Source organism: Mobula hypostoma, chromosome 3 (genome assembly GCF_963921235.1).
Source record: "Mobula hypostoma chromosome 3, sMobHyp1.1, whole genome shotgun sequence".
In the NCBI taxonomy this organism is placed as follows: Eukaryota; Metazoa; Chordata; class Chondrichthyes; order Myliobatiformes; family Myliobatidae; genus Mobula; species Mobula hypostoma.
In genome coordinates, this window is record NC_086099.1 from 62549141 (window position 1) to 62570015 (window position 20875).

Sequence of the window (20875 nt, forward strand, 5' to 3'; positions counted from 1 at the left end):
TTTAATACATTTTAAGTCACTTCATTATTCTTTGCAGTGTGTTAAATGTGCTTAAACAAAACATTTTTAGCAGAATAGTCTTGAACAATATCTCTAATGTGTAATAACCTTTAAAAGTTAAGAGCTTAAATTTGCACAAATATTTAGCACATTAGCTGTTATTGCAAAACTGAGTTCAGTATAGTCTACAAAAGGAAGAAAACTAAAAAGCTGCTGAAATTCCAGGTTTTTGTTAATGTTTTTATTAAGGTTCACTTCTAACTGATGAGACTGAAATGGAACCCATTAAATGGGCGAATCTGCTAATGGACAAATTGCAATAGAGCATTGAAAAAGGGAGAACTATAATGGCTAAAATAAGAACAATGTGCAGCTAAAAGGATCTGTACCACTAATGTAAATAGAGAGTGAGATGTTTGTGTGTTGATCCTGGTGACTGATAGAAATAAGCAGCAAAATGATCTAACAGTAGTAATAGCTACAAAATAAAAGTATGAAAATAAACCTTTAAAAATATAAGATACAACACAAACATTTCAGTAAGGACAGGAATATGCGAAAATTACAATAATCAAACAAAGGTAATGAAGTAAATAAGGGCACTAAAAAGTGATCAATTCTCAAGACCAATTGTTTTTCTTCCCAGCGATTTAAAGGGAGTAGATGAGATATTAAAGACACCATTACCATAATTTTCTGAAATGAAAAGCGATTACTGGAAATGCTCAGCAGTTAGGTAGCATTTGTTTAGAGAGAGATGATGAATTATTGGCACAGTTGCTTTGTTACCCATTTGCTTCTGCCTGCCATGTACCATGTTGCTTATTGCTGTCTGACATCTGTCATAGCCCAGAAAAACACAAGCTGGCTTATCCTAACCAATCGTCTGGACCCACAAAACTACTTTGACGGGGCACTGAGTCTCCGTCGCTCAGATCAACTGACTGTCAAACTTGATGCAATCAATCAGATTATTAAAAGTTTATAAATGCCTTTTGACATTCACATTCCACAGCACTCAAGACACAAAGATCATTTATATTTTTGTGGTCCATTTAAAAATATATCTTCCTAAAGATTGGTTGAAAGTCAGAGATACAGAGATAAGTCAGAAAGACAGAGATAACCATAGTTAATGTGACAGGTAAATAATCTGAGATTGGAACTCATCAACTCTTGACACAAACAGGAAAGCAGAAACACAAGTGATTCTGGAAATCAGAAAAAAGTGGCTATGTGGAATTGCAGATATCAGGATTCAACAGTGTGCCTAGATAGAAGATGGGGTGCTGGAATTCCTTTTGGTCCTCAGAACAGTTTAAGAGTGAGAGTGGATGGAAAGTTAAAAGATACAGGCAACAAGAAGCACATAGTTACCCGGTCTACTTTTGGGTTCTCCACTGTAAAGGAATCCACGTTAAGCACATGGATGTCACTGGAAATGTACCTGGGACTCCAACTATTTTCAGTATTAATGACTTAGATGATGGAATAGAAGGCCATGTACTCTAAAGATACTGATAGAGTGAACGGACAGAAGGATTCAAATTAAGCTAATGTTCAGCTAATCTACCTTTCCTACCACCACTGATATGCTGTCTTGTTGCTGACATCCTGGATATAAAATTATTAGAATTAGGAATTATCAGGAACAGCATTATCAATGTGATAATCACAATTACCCCTTTGCCTCCAGAAATGCAGTTGATCAGCAGAGCTCCACCAGCAGTTTGTTTTTTTTTTAGCTGAATAATCAGTCCAAAGGTATAAGCAAACATGTGGATTTTATCATTGATTATGTTGGATTTTTTTTTTCCCAAACATCCCCATAATAATCCTATAGAGCACCTTTTTGGGCACACAGCAACTTCTGGGCTTTGATACCTAAAGTATACGAAAATATTGTTCAAAAAAGAATGGATTAAAATACAATTGTGTTCATCAGTGGAGAAATTGAAACAATTTAGAAATAAAATTGAGGCATATGATTAAGCAAAGGAGTGCCAAAACAGAGTATTTAGGTTCTTGGCTTTCAATATTCAGTAATTTCATGACTGGTATCATAACTCAAAGTACCTGTCTTGTCCATTTAAAAAAAACACTTCAGATTATTTAGAGTTGAAAATACATCACCATTCCTTCATTGACACTGCATAGCTCTTTCAGAAAGTCTACCTAGCAGAGATTCAAGATTTTGTGAGACTACCAACTTGCAGAGAAAATAGGAATGGGAAATAAATACTGACCTTCTCAGAAACACATCAGATATTAAGGCATATTTAAAATATGTGTATCATGTTTTGTTCTTCAGTTACTTAACAATCTAAGTACCATGTGTGATGTTTGGCAGAACCACGTAAAAGTTGGTTTTCATGTACGTCTTTTTTTAAAGGTGATAAATATGTCTGAGGAACTAGCTTTGTTGGAAGCCAGTCTGAAAGAGGCAGAAGGTATTAGTGATGAAGTTGAAGTCCCTGAAACCCTGCAAACATGCACGGAGACTGCCATTCAATCTCTCATTGAATCTTTGAGAAACAAGGAGTTTCCTTCTGCACTTGCTCAAGTCAAAGCATTCAGGTAACATATCTGATTATTTTGTTCAGGATATGGTAGGAGGAATGCAGATTCGATTTTTATTATTGAATTAACTCATTTCCAAAGTTTAAAGCAAACAAATCAACTACATTATGAACAATGCAACATGATTTGACAAATTAATTAAGAGTGATTAATTTCATGCAAATTCCTTTGTTACTTTCACATTTGGAACTTCTAAAGTGCAGCTGATACTTGATTCTTACACAAATAAGTACCAGCTCACTATCATTTTTCCAATATTTATGATGGATTTTATGCTTACAACTGAAAAATCTAGAACATCAGTCATAAAATGTCATAAATAGATTTTACTTCTGAATGAATTTTCTATTGCACCTGAGCAGTTTTTACTAACAAGAAGCCTGACTATATCACAGGGGAAATTTCCTAATATTGATATACATTGGGATGCAAAAGTCTTTGACTGTGTCAGCATCCCCATTCATCCTATCTTATATGATCTATCTTGTGGCAGAGTTGTTGAATATCCTTTTCATAAGTATTTTCCACCCAGTTATCAAAGTTGATATAAATTGTTTTCAAAGTTATCAATTCCTTGATCAAATTTTACTTTCTATGGTTAGTTGTTCATCAGAAGGATCAGTAGCTTAAAATCTTGGATCATAAACAACTGGCCTGCCACAAGCATTAGTTTCAGGGCCTTCTTAATTCCTGACTGTAATACCATGAAAAGGGATGTCAAACTGGGTACTCTATTAATAGACACATGGCACCATGAACAAAGTTCTCTCTTCATGTTAAACTGCAATACTTATTGCTGGAATCTGATTTTACAAACCAACATTATATCCTAAATGTTTACAAATACTTGATATGAAAATAAAAACTGCAGATTCTGTAAACCTAAATTAGAAACAAAAACTGTTAGAAATACTCAGGAAGTCAGAAAGCACCTGCAGGAAGAGAAACAGTTAACATCTCGAGTCAAAGATCCTTCATAAGGACACGTGTGGCCTAACCTGCTCAGTATTTCCAGCATTTTCTGTTTTTAATCTTGATGATAAGATCTATTAAATTTGATAAGTACAAGGGGTGATTGATAAGTTCATGGCCTAAGGTAGAAGGAGTCAATTTTAGAAAACCTAGCACATCTATTTTTCAACATAGGCCTCTCCTACATGTACACACTTAGTCCAGCGGTCGTGGAGCATACAAATCCCTTCTTTGTAGAAGTAGTCCACAGCAGGGATGATTGATAAGTTCGTGGCCTAGGGTAGACGGAGTTGAATTATTAACTTCAAACTTTCTGCATTATCACTCAAAGAGTTGAACTGCACGTACATGTAACGAGAGAGTCTTGGACCTCAAGGTGGTCCACAGCAGGGGTGATTGATAAGTTTGTGGCCTTTCGCAGAAGGCGATGAGTTATACAGCTCTTGTTACATGCATGTGCAGTTCAACTCTGAGTGAAAATGCAGAAAGTTTTGAAGTTAATAACTCCTGTCCTTCTACCCTAGGCCACGAACTTATCAATCACCCCTGCTGTGGACCACTTCTGGAGGTCCAAGACGCCGGCTTCTACAAAGAAGGGATCCATATGCTCCACGACCGCTGGATTATGTGTGTAAATGTAGGAAAAATAAATGTGCTAGGTTTTCTAAAATTGATTCCGTCTACCTTAGGCCACGAACTTATCAATCACCCCTCGTAGTTGTTACATTTGCAATTATTTTTTAAACTATAATGGAGATTTGAATGCATTAATGTTAGAAATTATCTAAAATCAAAGTTCTTGATAAATTAACTTCTACATTTTTATCCACCAGATCTGTATGGCCCAATGATATTTTTGGAAATGGGGAAGATGATCCAATACAAACTCTCCTACATATTTATTTTCGCCATCAGACATTGGGCCAAACTGGCAGCTTTGCTGTGGTAGGGTCAAACCAGGACTTATCCAAAGTTTGCTCTAAACTGATGGAGTTGAATCTACAAATTCGTGAATCTCTACGAACTGTGCAGTCATACCAACTTCTGGCAAAGTCAACACCTGCGGCTGATGTTCAGAGTACCGGATTTTAATTTACAGCAGTAACTTAATATTTACACATTGCATTAAGATACAGTATGAATATTAACCATATCCTCTTCCTCTGATCAGCTTCAATTTGTTTTGAACACACCAGGTTGCATCTATTTATAGAAACAGTCAGACGTATAAAGAACCAGGTTGTTAAATGGGATAAGAAATAATAGTGAGCAGTACCTGCACACGATTAACAACAGTATGGGCAGGCACTCCAGTCACACAAAATAAGGTTTGACAGTGCAATCATTAAGTCATGGTATATTGCACTAGTACTGTAGCCATTACTGAAAGAAAAAGGCATGGAAGGGCACATATTCTTCTTTTTCTGAAGACAAGCCAGCTCCCAAGTAATAATGTATAATAATGACATTCAGGCGCTCTGCAGCAGGTGGAATGATGCTAAAAATCAGCTAGGAAATGGCTTTAGGCTGAATAACCTGCAAGGCTTCAAAGCAACACATTGGCAATGTCAGTTTTCAGTGTCGGGACAAAAACAGGTAAACCCCTTGGACAAAATTTCATACCACTTTCCTTATGGTAAAAGATTATATACAAGAGGTTAACTTGATTTGACATTGACTGCAGGCTTTAGCATAAAGTGTTAATAGTTCATAAGATCTCTCAGAGCATGTCTGGAAACATTTTTTAAGAAATTTATTTTGTATTAGAGTTAATATGATCCATGGTATGCTGTAGAAAATCTTATAGAAAGTTGGGATACCAAACTGAGTTTTACTCAGCAATGTAAAACTAATATTGCAAACTGTTATTTTGTTTACTGTTCAGTGGACATTAGATGTTCCCTGCTCAGTAATTACTGTATGTTACAAATACTGATGGTATATAACCAAAAATGCGCCTGTAGGGACTTAACAAAGTGGCAGCAAAAAGTGCCACATTCTAGCCATTTTCATTAGGAGAACTCACCTAAGTTATTCTACTCTGTAAATATTTTAGACTTGTATAGTGTAAAAAAGTATTTCCTTGTATATTTGTGCATTGCACTGTTGAGAATAGGTGTATAAAACTAATGCAAAACAAAATACTTAAGTACTGGTAATGAGTCTTTATCTGCTGCCTCTCCAGTCTGAATTTAGATAAACCTGAGAGCAAATAATATTCCTTCTACTCATGTGTCTCCCGTGGATTTTGAGCTTCGGGACCATCCTTTGCTGCATTGTTGAGAAAGACAAAGACTGAATACACAACATTAGTGACACGAGGAAGAATGCTGAAACTTTCCGGCTTTTGAAATAAATGAGATTGTTCACAGCAGTGGCTTTCTTTGGGGAAAAAAATTGAATGTAAATTCACCCATTGATGGTGTACTGGCTCTGTTTGCTGGGAATGACCCTGCTTATTATATGCATCTATCCTATCCACTGTGATTTTTATTGGGCTCCAATTCATGGAGCATAGAATGTACTGTTCAATTTTGGCTTTTTGCCTTCTGAGAAAGTGAACTGTAGACCAGGCATACTTGTATTGAATTGTATGAGTTTAAAGGCACTGTGCATGCTATCAGACTGCAAACAGTAGTTAATATAATTTAAGGCTCTGTAACCAGTCATAGCAAATTAACAAATCACTGTAATCATTCTTCAACAATGATAAATTATTTTGTTGGCAGTTTGGTACTATGACTCAAATATTTGATGGGGAAAGTTCATCCATTTTAAATTTCATCTTAATTTATGATTTGTTGATAGTACGTGATCAATTCTGTTTGGGGTAGTTTTAGAATTGCCCCTATTTAAATAACAGAAAGCTAACCATCTGAACAAGTTTACTGGACAAGCACTTTGTGTTTACACCACTGAATTTGAGGGGAGTAAATAATGATGCAAGTAGATCACATGAATTTTCTCTTTCCACACTCCCACTAGATATCAAGTCTTTGACATCCATCCCAGCTGAACAAAGACTTGAATTTAACTATCACTCTACCATGTTTTATTTGAAAATCTCAATCTGGGAGATTGTTGCTTTTCATTAGTGCAAGAGCTATGTGACAAAAGTATTGACTAGAATTGGGTTAATATCCATTTAAGGATTAAAAATCCCAATTTGAAATGACAGCTGAAATTAAACTGGGTGTGGATGTGTGTATTTATAACATAACCTTGAATCTACAGAGGTTTAAAAAAAATAAATCACCACACAAAGGTAATATCTTCTAGCCTTTATACTATATTACCTTCATAAAAGTTGCTGGTGAACGCAGCAGGCCAGGCAGCATCTCTAGGAAGAGGTGCAGTCGACGTTTCAGGCCGAGACCCTTCGTCAGGACTAACTGAAGGAAGAGTGAGTAAGGGATTTGAAAGTTGGAGGGGGAGGGGGAGATCCAAAATGATAGGAGAAGACAGGAGGGGGAGGGGGGGAGGGATGGAGCCAAGAGCTGGACAGGTGATAGGCAAAAGGGATACGAGAGGATCATGGGACAGGAGGTCCGGGAGGAAAGACGGGGGGGGGAGGGAGGGAGAGACCCCAGAGGATGGGCCAAGGGGTATATTCCGCGGGATGTCGACTGCACTTCTTCCTAGAGATGCTGTCTGGCCTACTGTGTTCACCAGCAACTTTTTATGTGTGTTGCTTGAATTTCCACTATCTGCAGCATTCCTGTTGTTTACTGTATTACCTTATAGGCTGGTTTAATTTAAAGTGCTATGTGTAATTATATATAAATGGGGATGATTCTCTTCAGACTGAGCATCATGGAATAAAAGAAAAATCCTTTTTTCTTTCCCATACCCCCTCAATGTCCACTGATAAAAGTGAACAAGCAGTTTAGAAACCACAAGGGTGTTTAAACATGATTTCCCTGACCCCCCCCCAAAATTATTTTGTTTCTTCAAGGTCTAAACTATCTATGCTGAATTGTAACTTGGATAGCTAGTGGTGTATTAGTATGATAATGAAAGATTTTGTGAAATTAATTGGCAAAGTTAGTCTTGTGATATATACACGCTGGCTGTAGGTGCTACAGTATGGGGAAAACAGCTGGAAGAGCCTTGAGGTCAAGCATAATTTATGGAATCTAAAGGATAGTTGAAGTTGTACATCAAAAGAAACTCAGTCACGTGCAGTACTGGATGGGATTTACTTCTGACAGCAACCACCTTAATAGTAATTTAAACAGTGGAAATAAGCAAGTCGTTTGTTTCCTTGAGCTCTTGTACCCCAATGGCAGATTCAACTACTTCTACCACCTACATTTAAGAGCTGTTTCTATTTACACCCAGTGCACTCTTGGGCACTTGTGTGGCTGAAGATGTTATTCTGCTGGGTTCAACTATGGTATGGATTATAGTTTCAAAGTTTAAATAATACTTAAACCCGGAAGGACAATCGTAATCACAATGGTCACAATTTGAGAGAGCATCGTGACTGGGCGTTTAAAAAATGCAGCAAGTCATCCAGCATCTAGAACCAACGTGGAAGGTTCAAAAACTCAGGAAATGCACATGTCAACGAGCTAATTGCAAGAGAAAGCACCCGTGTTACACGTGGATGTGAAATTAGCTAGTTCTTACAATAGTGTAGAAGGCCATCGTATCCAGCGAGATGAGGGACGGTTAAAACCTGTACCGGCCCTTGGAACAACGGTGCAGGAAACCAAAAGTAGGCAAGTAAGTGTTAGGACAAAGAATTAGAATTATAGGAAACGGGGTCAACTACGCAAAGTTAATAGGTGACAGCACTTGCCATCTACTCTTGGCCTCTCTCTTTCTTCCCACACAATGTTCATTAGCACATGCGCAACGAAGTGCGTCGCTTGCCTCAAATTCAATGAGGACTATGCACCATAGGATACCCACAATTCAGCCTAATCGTAATCTTTGAAGGGTGGTAAGAAACGCCTGTGCCCATGCCGTAAGCCTTAAACAGCGCGTTAACCATTTCGCTACCGTGCCGCCTCCCGGTAATATGGCAGCCAACAACTCAACCAAATTTTGGAAAGGCTGGAATTTAACTGCAACTAATGTGGGAACACGTGAAATAGGGGCGCATTTGAAGTACAGGATCTGAAACTTAAATAACGGAACCTAGAAAGTTTGTTGATAAAACTTTTCATGAGATTCGTTGGGTGGATTAATATCTACCATAAACCGTTTTAAGATGCGGTCTGTGTTAGGAAGCAGCAAGCAGAAAATGCTTTTTTACACACTTTATTTTTGCAATTTTATTAAGCCAAAAAGACTACTTATTGCATTCCATTAACTCGAGTTCGAGCAGGAAATCACCATCGAAATCAAATGATGTATTTGAAGCTGAAAGTGCTGTCACACGAGAGCCGTTTACCCTTGCACCTGCCACACAGATCCTGACGATGTGGCCTCTTTGGGTCAACATGCCGCATTTTGATGAGGCAGGTGCATCTCGTCTGTCTGCAGGTCTGATGGGGCAGGAAAAAACATGTCTCACTGCAGGCTGCTGGGTACTCCTCAAAACTCGTCTACAGTGGCCTGCTTCCGGCGCTACTTACTTGACAGGTGATGTTCTCGACTCGGTAAGGGTTGTACGCCTTCTCGCAGGTTCTACAAAACTGCTTGAAGTAGACCTGTGGGGAGAAGGGATTCATGAAAGAGACGATTCTCAAAGAATATGCCAACGCGCTTGGCTTGTACTTACCTTGTTCGTGCCTTGTACACACCAGACGTAAGCACTCTCCCAACGAGCATTGCAGTCCTTGCAGTGGAAGTATCCATACTTTTGCTCTAGGAACTAAACCAAGAAAAAGACATTTTACAGTCCATGTAAAAACGGTACCCGTCTTTCCGTCCGTCGCCTTTGTTTAATGGTGTGAGGTGAATAAAATGATTGGTTAAATGACTGCACAAAGAACCAGCTGGTACTTCAACTCCATTAAAATCCCAAGAACAGCCGGAGTACGATTCTGGAGGAGGAAAATCTGCTGCAGGAATTTAAAGGAACAAACATCAGGGACTCGATCCAAAACAGATATTTTCCCCCTCTCCACAGCTGCTGTTCGACCCGTTATGTTTCTCCAGCTGATTTGTTGCTCAAGATTTTAGGGTCTCCAGAGCACGTTTCTAGGTGGAGAGACAGTGGCGTCTACCATGCAGCTGTTCATTGCAACTCCTCGTTCCCAAACTGCGATATCGAACCAGTGGAGTGTTCTATGCACAAAATGCGTGCTTGGCATATACTAAACTGTTCTTCACATGCTCAAGTGAGCTCCATCATCACTGCAATTAAACAAGTTTGAAATAGCCTACTATCCAACCCTATCGTGGATTAAAATAACCCCCACGCTAGTGACCTTTTAATCATTTATTAGTATGACTCGAATTATATTCCTTTTTTTTCAGTGCACAGCAAACACCTTGTTATTCAGACCATTTAAACTGCTGATGGGTTCAAGTTTAATTCCCGACTTTTACCGCTTGAAGGAACGTTTTAAAATAAAATTCTCACCTGAAATTTTAGCCGTCTCTCATTTTTAGCAGTGTTGACTACTACGTCTTCGTTATTTTGCTTTTTCTTTGTATTCTGAGGTTCCTCGGTACTAGTCTCATCTAGAACTGTTGAGCTTGTCTCTGCGGGACTCCGCACTGGCTCTAACGTGGCCTCCTGTTCTTCGTTCTCTTTCGCTTCTTCTAAAAGTGTCTCTTCTTGCGGCTGTTTGGAATCTGTTTTTCTAGTTTCCTGGTCGTCTTTATTGATGGATGCGTTTAGGTTGGATGACACGATAGGCGAGTAGATAGCCATCGTTCTCCGGAATCGAACATTCTTGGGCATACTCGCCTGACTGCCTTGGACCTGGTTTGGTGAAGCCCGGCATTTGAAGGCTACATCTTTCTGCCTCATAGTCATCTTCATGAGTGTTCTTGGACCCAAGGAACATTGCACAGACGTATCGATTTTAGGGTTAACCTGCACTCCGATGTCTTTGGTGTTGGCTTTTCTCATTCTTGGAGTTAAGTTTGGGTTCACCTGAGACAATATGGCTTTGAGCTGAGCGCGTTGATAGTTGTCAAAATATTCGATAGGGTCCGCATAGCTGTTTAGGTAATGTCTTTGCCTCCAATTAGAACTTTTTGGTCGATTACTCAAATATTGATAAGAGTAGGGATTATATGGCGAGTAAATATAATCAAACACCTCTTCTCCTAAGGTAGCCATTGCTTTAGGCAGAGATGTGTAAAGGCTTGCTTTATTTAAATAGTCCATTCAGTCAATTACACGGCTGTCTTTGATTGATTCAAACAATTCCTTTAACAAGCTGTGCTCACGGAGTTCAGATAACTTTATTAGTCACGAGTGAACAAAACATTGCAATAGAATTGAAGCAGCTCTGAAGCAAATTATATTATTTCTGATGGTTCATATAATTCAAGAGAAGATTGTGTTAGATATATCGTATATGAGCATAAATAATATCTCTTAGTTATTCACCAAATCCCAACAAATTTTGAAATTTCACGTAGAATGTATTAAATGTTTTGAGGGATCGCTATATATAACAGCCAGAAGATCATTATTTACATGCACCCAATGAATAACAAACTCGCACTTGTGAAATCCGCTATTAATTCAGACATTCTTCAATATACTGATTTACCAAACAAGAACATCCGGATTGCACAGAGCACGTGTAAAGCAGACACAGCAATCAGTTACGGGTTTGTTGCTGGCCCACGGCGTTTCACAGTTGAGTTATGCTTGTAGTGGATTCTATTACTCTGGTGAGTTGTTCACTCACAGCTCCGTATACTGACGCATTTATATCTTCTTCTTTGAGTTTCTTATACGAAATGTCTGTCTCATCCTCATCTGATGGCTTTTGCTTTAACCACACATCTCGTCTGCAGATTTTGTACCCTAAAACAAACAGGGTGGCTTCTGTAGCTTGGAATAGAGCGTAAAGTAGCGGAAACATGTAGATACCGCCGATAATCTGGGGTGGGAAGGCTAATTTCAGAATAGCTGTACAGAGCTGCACATTTTGACATCCGGTCTCCAAGGAAACTGTCCTTTTGCAGTTGGAAGGTAGATCAAAGAGGGTGGCCAGGCCATAACCAGCAACGTATCCAATAATCGGCATCAGCAGGGCCACGATGTAGACAGAAACTGGAATAGTAGCGAGAATATCAGGACCCAGCATTGTGCCAGTGAGGATGAAGAGGATTAAAAGAGTGATCATCAAGGACCAGAGTGAAATCTAGATGAGAATTATTTTAAAAGAAAATGTTTCCAATGTAAATTTGGTTTCTCTGTGACTAAAATTGACTTTTAGAAATAAGGTTTAAGTTCTATACAATTGTAGTAGGTACAAATTCGACATGAGCTGGTGATAATTAACAGTATGCAAGATAAAGTTATTATAAGTTAATGTAGATGCAATCAACAAAATTCCCCGTGGGATTTTCCGTGATGATCTATCCAGAGCAACTTCATGAACCTTTGACCAAAACAATAGACGTTGATACATCAAAATGGGAGTTCTGCTAGTGGTTGGTGAATCTATAGACTTGCTTTTAAAAAAAGAACCTCGGGAAAGTTAGACGCCTGGGCAAGGATACACATTTTCTTTTTAGGAACGAAAACATTCTGCACACGATCCTAATTAGGTAAACTTTCCGGACTATATAAAATGGAAAACAGTTTATTCTATAAGCTAATAAAGATAAATGAGAAGAGGGAGTTCTTTAGTTGAATAGGGGTGGGCAACTAGATAAAACCAGTTTTAATATCCGATGTAGTAACTTTATTACGGGAATGACGCAAGATGAGATGTAATTCAGATTACACTTTATTGAGGTATGAGAGGCCATACAATAGGTAATAACAATCGCATAATTATTAGCTTCATTAGAACTCGGGATTTGTTAACTGGTATGGGTAACAACCAGACCTGCAACTTTAAAAAGCACAACTTTCGTGAATGAATAAAGCACTTAAACTGGAGCGATTTGATGCTATAACTGAGGAAAATAGGAATACTGTTCAGTTTGAGCGCTGTTGATTCACCTATTAGATATAAGTGTTTAATTTATCGGTTTTTCCGAAGCCTGAGGAAAAGGCCATTCCATAGGAACAACCCTGGAAGAGTGAAACAAAAAAAATTGAGAAATAGAAGTGATTTCTTTGTGGGTTGGTTAAATTTCCAGATGATTCAGAGAAATTCTGATCCTATCCTGAAATTATAATTGTTTATCAGCCCCAACTCAGTGACGGTGAGAAAACAACGAATTTCTATAAACACTGCACAACATTACCCTTCCGTTCGCATATTCGAAGTTACAATTTTTTTCTATTATTAACACTGCAGTCATCAAAGAACACTCAGTTACACGTGATTGGTGATTTTGACGTCCGTAAATAACAATAGTAAAGTAAATGGATCTATGTTATAGTTAGTGAATTACCAATTCCCCATTTTTTGCTACCTTATAAAAATGATCTCAATTTTACCGGTTACTTGGAAGTATTTATTTGAGTCACGTTTAAGCTTCGCGCATAAAGTATTTTAAATTTTTATGGAATATCTACATTCTTTATAAACCAGTACTAAGGTATTAATTTACAAAGTAATTAGAGGTAAATGTTCAGAGTTAAAATTCAATTTTAGTAAGGAAGTAAGATGAAGTAAATTGGTTGGAAACTCAGGCTGCGAGCTCATCCTAAAACCACCTTACAGAAAGAGCTAATTCTATTTTACTAATCGCTGTACTGTGCTGGTTTGAGTACCGTTTTCTTTTATTTTCAGTTATCTCTGAATGGAGGAACTCTGCTCAGGGGGTTGTGAATTGTAATTAATTCCAGTTTACTGCAGTATTTAATAAAGTGAAATAATGTTGCGAAGCCTTCAATAATTGACCACATTTCTTAACTCGGGTTCAGAGGAGGTTCACGAGGATGATTCCGAGAATGAAAAGGTTATCATACGAGGAAAGTTTGATGACTCTGGGTCTGTACTTGCTGGAATTTCGAAGGATGAAAGGGGATCTCATTGAAACCTAGACAGAGTAGACGTGGAAAGGATGCTTCCCCTGACGGGAGAGCCTAGGACAAGAGGGCACTACCTCGGGATAGAAGGGCATCCATTTAAAACCGAGATGCGGAGAAATTTCTTTAGCCAGAGGTTTCTTGGTTCTTGATCCTCCAAAATATTCCACATGGAATTTAAACTGGAGATGGCGGAGGGTGGACTTAAGAAGGAGATTTTTGAAGAAGATAAGCTGCCTTAAATTTAATTGGTGATGGTAAATTTGTTACCACAGGCAGCCACGGAGTCCTGGCTGTTGGGTGTATTTAAGGCAGAGATTGAGAGGGTCTTGAAAGGTTACGGGTAGGAGGCATCAAAGCTTACGGGGAGGAGGCCGACGAGTGGGGCTGGGAAGGGAGAAAAAGGATCAGCCGAGATTGAATGGCGGAGCAGACTCGATGGGCCAAATGGCTTAATTCTGCTCCTATGTCGAATGGTCTAAATCACTGGAACGGACATCTAATTCAACGTACAACACCAACAACGACATGGGGAAATTGGCATAGATTATGTACACGATCGATAATTATGGGCAATTACCAATTCAATTCTCAATCTGTAACAAGTGTATCTTATTTCTTACAGCAAGATACTTATAGCTGATGCTTATAATGATAATGAATCCTTAAACTGTTGTTCTGACGAAGGGTCTTCAACTTGAAACGTTAACACTGTTTCTCTTTCTACAGACTCCTGCTGAGAATATCCAGAATGTTGTTTTTTTGTTTCAGATTACCAGCGTCTGTGATTTTTTTTTCTTTAGAAGGTTTGACAACTCAACACATCAAAAAAGCCATACATCATATTTAAAAGGAGTCGACGTTTCAGGCCGACACCCTTCATCAGGACTGAAGAGGGCGAAGAACCCAGAATAAGAACGTCGGGGCGGGGGATGGAGTATAAACTGGGAAGTGGTAGGTGAAACTAGGTGAGGAGAGGTGGGTGGGAAGTGATAAACTGGGAGGTGATAGGTGGAACTAGGTGAGGAGAGGTGGGTGGGAAGTGAGAAACTGGGAGGTGGTAGGTGGAACTAGGTGAGGAAAGGTGGGTGGGAAGTGAGAAACTGGGAGGTGGTAGGTGGAACTAGGTGAGGAGAGGTGGGTGGGAAGTGATAAACTGGGAGGTGATAGGTGGAACTAGGTGAGGAGAGGTGGGTGGGAAGTGAGAAACTGGGAGGTGATAGGTGGAACTAGGTGAGGAGAGGTGGGTGGGAAGTGAGAAACTGGGAGGTGATAGGTGGAACTAGGTGAGGAGAGGTGGGTGGGAAGTGAGAAACTGGGAGGTGATAGGTGGAACTAGGTGAGGAGAGGTGGGTGGGAAGTGAGAAACTGGGAGGTGGTAGGTGGAACTAGGTGAGGAGAGGTGGGTGGGAAGTGAGAAACTGGGAGGTGGTAGGTGGAACTAGGTGAGGAGAGGTGGGTGGGAAGTGAGAAACTGGGAGGTGGTAGGTGGAACTAGGTGAGGAGAGGTGGGTGGGAAGTGATAAACTGGGAGGTGATAGGTGGAACTAGGTGAGGAGAGGTGGGTGGGAAGTGAGAAACTGGGAGGTGATAGGTGGAACTAGGTGAGGAGAGGTGGGTGGGAAGTGAGAAACTGGGAGGTGATAGGTGGAACTAGGTGAGGAGAGGTGGGTGGGAAGTGAGAAACTGGGAGGTGATAGGTGGAAAAGGTAAATGTCTGAGAAAAAAGAAAACTGATAAGAAAGGAGAGTGGACCATGGAAGGAAGTGCACCAGAGGAAGCTGATAGATAGATGAGGAGAAGGGAAGGGCAGACAGGGGAACCAGAATGGGGAATCTTAAAACAGAGGAGGAGGAAGGGAAATTGCCGAAAATTAGAGAAATTGATGTTCATGCCGTCAGTTTGGAGGTTACCCAGACGGAACACGAGGTGTTGCTCCTCCGATCTGAGAGTAGCCTCATCGTGGCAGTAGAGGGACAGGTGGACAAGGAGAGTCACGGAGCGCGTAATCCCTGAGGAAAGCGGAGAGATCTATTTCCCTCCTCCATTTCCCGGACATCCGCCCTTACCTCATCTTCCCATCACCAAAACAGGGATAGAGTTCCCCTTCTCCTTACCTACCGTCTCCTGAGCCCCCGCATCCAGCACATCATTATCCGCAACTTCCGCCATCTTCAACGGAATCCTACCACTAAACACGTCTTGCCTTCCCTCCCCTCGATCCCTCTGCTTTCCGTGGGGATCATTTACTCCGTGATTCCACTGTCCCTTCCTCGGTCCCCACTGATCTCCCTCCTGGCGCTCATCTCTGCAAGCGGCATATGAGCTACACCTGGTCCCACAACTCCCCCTTCACCACCATTCAGGGCTCTAAGCAGGCCCTCCAGGTAAGGCAATGTCGGGAAGAGGTACTGTATCCGGTACTCCTGGTGAGACACGACGTAGATTGGGGGACCGCTTTGTCGACCACCTTTGCTTCGTCTACCACAACAGGCGGGATTACCCGGTGACCACCCATTTTAATTCTACTTCCCTTTCCAGTTTCGTCATGTCAGTCTTCTGTCCCCATGAGGCCACACCCGGGTCGGAGGAGCAACAGCACATATTCCGTCTGGCGTGATCTAACCAAGTAATTTGTCCCTCTCCTCGCCCGCCTCTCATTCCCCAGTCCTCTCTTCCTCTCTCTTCTCCTCCTCGCCTGACCGTCACCTCCCTCTGGTTCTCCCGCTCTTTCCCTTTATTCCATGGTCCACGTTTTTTCTCTAATCAGATTACTTAGTCCTTAAACACTGGTTTCCCCTATCACATGCCGGACTGTACTCCCCCCAACCTTCTTATTCCGGCTTCTTCCCCCCTTTTGTTTTCCAGTTCGTAAATGTCTCGGCCAATTCCCTTCCGTGGACGCTGCCTGGCCCGTTGAGTTCATCCAGTATTTTGCTGACTGAAACCACTAACGACTCGTTCTGCCACATTTGTTGTTGGTGCAAGGTGGTTTTGGAGACACATTGTTGCAAATACTGTATTTGAGTTTCTATGAAGAATATAGGGGCATTTAAGAGGCTCTTAGATAGGGACACGGATTAAAGAAAATTTGTAGTCTATGCGGGAGAGAATCATCAGATAGATCTAGCAGTAGGGTTTAAAGGTCGGTACAACACGGCCTCTACTGATCCATGTCCTAACACGCTCCTGCCTATACCTGTACTTGGGCTTGTCCTCTAGAGAATCTGCATCCGTGGATAGTTCCTGCCTGCCGCGAAGACACGAAATTCATTTCCGGCGTTAGCTCACTTTCCCTCGCTGTTTTAAATCTGTGCCTGCCAGATTTATGTTTTAAAATTGAAATTAATGTGTATCAAAAAGTGGTTCATTGGTAAATTGAAAGTTAAGTTAGCAGTCATTGACTTTCTTCATAAGTAAATATCAAAATACGTTTAATGGTTATATTTACGTTCAATAAGCGGTTCTTACTATCGTTAAACGAGTTATCACAGAACAAAACTATTGAATGAAATTCTCCTGTTTACGACTGGTCTCAAAAGAGCGATTTCTTTGCTTGGATCCCCCAATTCAATGAACAGTTGGTGGAAACACTCAACAGAGAAAACGGTCCAATTAGCACTTCGGGCAGGACACTTCCAAGGATTTGTATGCAGAACGTGACGCAGAATTACAGACTTATAGATCTACCGTCTCTGTGCTTTCGCTCTCGTCCCCCCCCCCCCCCAGCTCCCTCTCTCAGATACTGCCTGACCTGCTGGGAGTTTTATCTCAGTTTATTTAAAAATTTAGATCGACAGCATTTGTATTGGCTTGTGTGTGTGCATGTGTGTGTGTGTGTGTGCGTGTGCCTGTGTATATGTGTGTGTGTGTGTGTGTGTGTGTGTGTGTCGGGGAAGGGGGAAGCTCAGCGTTCAAAGAGCAGAGGGGCGAATGACAACCCATGCACAAATCGAACTTCTCGGAAGAGTGCAATATTTTTTCAGTCACGACGTGTCATCTGGGCTTTGCCGCTTATGTCCGGGGATTTTAGTTTCATTTGACAAAAGCAACGCGTATAAAGCCGCGATCAAAATCTAAGAACAAATGTGCAAGTTGTTCTCTAGTTGGAAAAACCTCAGAAGAGTATATAAGCGTGTTGAACGATGAACCGAGAACACTTGAGAGTGAGTTAACAATGGTTAATAAGCCCGAGGGAGGATGGCTAATGTTGTCCCTCTCTTCAAGAAAGGAGGAAGAGAGAAAACGGAATTATAGACCGGTTAGCCTGACGTCGGTGTTGGGAAAGATGCTGGAGTCAATAATAAAAGATGAAATTACGACACATCTGGATAGCAGTAACAGGATTGGTCCGCGTCAGCATGGATTTACGAAGGGGAAATCGTGCTTGACTAATCTTCTGGAATTTTTTGAGGATGTAACTATGAAAATGGACAAGGGAGAGCCAGTGGATGTAGTGTACCTGGACTTTCAGAAAGTCTTTGATAAAGTCCCACATAGGAGATTAGTGGGCAAAATTAGGGCACATGGTATTGGGGACAGAGTACTGACATGGATTGAAAATTGACTGGCTGACAGAAAACAAAGAGTAGCAATTAACGGGTCTCTTTCGGAATGGCAGGCGGTGACCAGTGGGGTACCGCAGGGTTCAGTGCTGGGACCGCAGCTGTTTACAATATACATTAATGATTTAGATGAGGGACTTAAAAGTAACATTAGCAAATTTGCCAATGACACAAAGCCGGTTGGCAGTGTGAAATGTGAGGAAGATGTTATGAGAATGCAGGGTGACTTGGACAGGCTGGGTGAGTGGGCAGATGCATGGCAGATGCAGTTTAATGTGGATAAATGTGAGGTTATCTACTTTGGTGGTAAGAACAGGAAGGCAGATTATTATCTAAATGGAGCCAAGTTAGGAAAAGGGGAAGCACAACGAGATCTAAGTGTACTTGTACATCAGTCACTGAAAGCAAGCATGCAAGTACAGCAGGCAGTGAAGAAAGCTAATGGCATGCTGGCCATAACAAGGGGAATTGAGTATAAAAGCAAAGAGGTCCTTCTGCAGCTGTCCAGGGCCCTGGTGAGACCACACCTGGGGTACTGTGTGCAGTTGTGGTCTCCAAATTTGAGGAAGGACATTGAGGGAGTGCAGCGTAGGTTCACAAGGTTAATTCCCGGGATGGCGGGACAGTCATATGTCGAAAGATTGGAGCGACTGGGCTTGTATACTTTGGAATTTAGAAGGCTGAGAGGGGATCTTATTGAAACATATACGATTATTAAGGGATTGGACACACTGGAGGCAGGGAGCATGTTCCTGCTGATGGGTGAGTCCAGAACCAGAGGCCACAGTTTAAGAATAAGGGGTAGGCCATTTAGAACGGAATTGAGGAAAAACTTTTTCACCCAGAGAGTGGTGGATATATGGAATGCTCTGCCCCAGAAGGCTGTGGAGGCCAAGTCTCCGGATGCTTTCAAGAAAGAGATGGATAGAGCTCTTAAAGATAGCGGAATCAAAGGTTATGGGGATAAGGCAGGAACTGGATACTGATTGTGGATGATCAGCCATGATCACAGCGAATGGCGGTGCTGGCTCGAAGGGCCGAGTGGCCTACTCCTGCACCTATTATCTATTGTCTATTGAAATGACCCGTCTCCATCTCCTGATTGCCTGCTTTTAACCGAGCCCTTAAAAAGATTGTAGTTTAATATCTTTTAATTGATTTTCGTATTTTTGAATGAAAATCACTTTCATGCATTCTAATTCATATTTCAATTACAATTCCATTTACACGATCCCTTTGAGGAAAAATATGTGCGGCTTCCTGCTTGGTGAACATTTTCCGTGATTAAAGTAGGCGATACAGTCACCTGCTCAGCAGTGAAAGTCCTCCAAGCCCCGGTAACCCTACCTTGAGGAGAATGTCAGCAGCTCGGCTGTGTTTGAATCTGATGAAGACACCCAGACCAATGGGGATTAAAGTGCTGCAGAGAGTAAGAATTATCGCCCCAAAGGGCATGAGTTGAACTACAGAGGTGTTAATCCAGGCTCGGCTATAAATCCACAAGCACAAGGGCATCAACAGCAGCGCCAGGAGCGTTGAGGATACGGTCATCATTATACTTGGGGTGGGGGGGAAGAGAAACAGAGGACGTGAATCAGTCGTGAGTCACAGAGCTTCCCACATCAGCGCGGTCACCGCACCGTCAATACTCGTGTCCGATTCAGCGGTTCCGCTCACATTCTCCAGCTCCAGACATAACCTCACCGCCACCGTCTCCTTCACAGATACAAACCCCTACACCTCCATCAACCCTTACCACAAATCCCCCACACATCCCTACACCGGCCACCACTCACCCGCGCACTGTCACTTGTACTCCTCACTCACCCCCTAAACCGCATCCCACACCCTACCCCATCACCTGCAGACCACCCCACAACCCCAGTGCCCACCCCTCACATCCCACAACGCATCAATCCTCACAATGCCTTACCCACCACCCTTCTCTCCATCTCACATTGTCCCTCACGCCTTCTCCCATCCCGGGCTGGGTTCCCCTTTCCGCCGTGTGGCCTGTGGGCGGCCGCGACGCAGTAGGATGGCTGAGAGAAGCCCCGGACCCATTCCGCAGGCCGCCCTCACCCCTCCGCACCTTCTTACCTGAGGTTCATGTCTCCGCTGACCAGAACAGCCATGATGTTGGAGAGGTTGCCGCCGGGACAGCAGCCGCACAGAAGCACGGCAACAGCCGCCACATCAGGGAGGGAGAAGAGCAGGGCGAGCAGGAAGGCCACCAAAGGCATGATGACAAACTGGGTGATGGCAGCCAACACAACGGCCACCGGCCTCCTGAGGTGAGCTCCCAGCCGCTGCACCTCCACCGTGCAGCCCAGACCCAGCATAGTCAGGCACAGCAGCGCCGCCACCAATACGTTAATACCTTGATTCAGGCTAGAGTCCCAGAAGGGCTTGGCAGGGATCTCCCCCGGAGTGGAAACCTCCGGGCTCCCTCCACAACTGGATGATTGCACATCTGTCTGAGCGGTGAACTCCTCAGTTGTGCCCGTGGAGTTGGAAACATCCAGGACAGTGGCCGGCATCCAGGTGGTATTAAGAGCGAAGGTATCGTTCTCCATCCGGGCGATGTCTGGTCCGAGCCAAGGAAGCAAACTCCCTACTTCAACCGAAGGAGCTCGGGCAACTCACACGCACATTCTGACTGCATTTATATAGGCTGGGAGTCTTT

The 20875-nt window shown here is 41.9% G+C and overlaps 3 protein-coding genes across 19 annotated transcripts in view; 1 reads left to right on the forward strand and 2 right to left on the reverse strand.

Annotated features, from left to right (window-relative positions):
- fryl (furry homolog, like) overlaps nt 1-6280 on the forward strand; it is a 376544-nt gene extending 370264 nt beyond the window's left edge. For all 17 annotated transcript variants that reach the window (XM_063043177.1, XM_063043178.1, XM_063043163.1 and 14 more), the window contains 2 exons: nt 2393-2577; nt 4386-6280. In XM_063043177.1, coding sequence (XP_062899247.1) covers nt 2393-2577; nt 4386-4644 — 444 coding nt within the window. In that variant the 3' untranslated portion in view covers nt 4645-6280. The remainder of the gene's footprint in view (nt 1-2392; nt 2578-4385) is intronic.
- A 2623-nt stretch (nt 6281-8903) lies between these two features.
- zar1 (zygote arrest 1) lies at nt 8904-10798 on the reverse strand. The gene is made up of 5 exons (XM_063042127.1): nt 10199-10798; nt 10091-10108; nt 9284-9376; nt 9138-9212; nt 8904-9047 (listed from the first exon to the last, which is right to left on the reverse strand). The coding sequence occupies exons 1-5, from the start codon at nt 10796-10798 to the stop codon at nt 8904-8906; spliced, it is 930 nt and encodes a 309-aa protein (XP_062898197.1).
- Nucleotides 10799-11128: 330 nt separating this feature from the next.
- On the reverse strand, nt 11129-20546 carry slc10a4 (solute carrier family 10 member 4). Its single transcript, XM_063042128.1, has 3 exons — nt 20290-20546; nt 19537-19747; nt 11129-11837 (listed from the first exon to the last, which is right to left on the reverse strand). Exons 1-3 carry the CDS (start codon nt 20529-20531, stop codon nt 11322-11324), a joined length of 969 nt encoding a protein of 322 aa, XP_062898198.1. The 5' UTR covers nt 20532-20546; the 3' UTR covers nt 11129-11321.
- Nucleotides 20547-20875: the final 329 nt, after the last annotated feature.

Coding starts and splice junctions, on each gene's coding strand:
- zar1 (XM_063042127.1), bottom strand. CDS start 10,798: ATGGCTACCTTAGGAGAAGAGGTGTTTGATTATATTTACTCGCCATAT. Junction 9,213..9,283: donor GTGTACAAGGCACGAACAAG/GTAAGTACAAGC, acceptor TTCTCCCCACAG/GTCTACTTCAAGCAGTTTTG. Junction 9,048..9,137: donor TCGAGAACATCACCTGTCAA/GTAAGTAGCGCC, acceptor CTGCCCCATCAG/ACCTGCAGACAGACGAGATG.
- slc10a4 (XM_063042128.1), bottom strand. CDS start 20,531: ATGCTGGGTCTGGGCTGCACGGTGGAGGTGCAGCGGCTGGGAGCTCAC. Junction 19,748..20,289: donor AGCGGAGACATGAACCTCAG/GTAAGAAGGTGC, acceptor CCCCACCCCAAG/TATAATGATGACCGTATCCT. Junction 11,838..19,536: donor CTGCTGACATTCTCCTCAAG/GTAGGGTTACCG, acceptor ATTCTCATCTAG/ATTTCACTCTGGTCCTTGAT.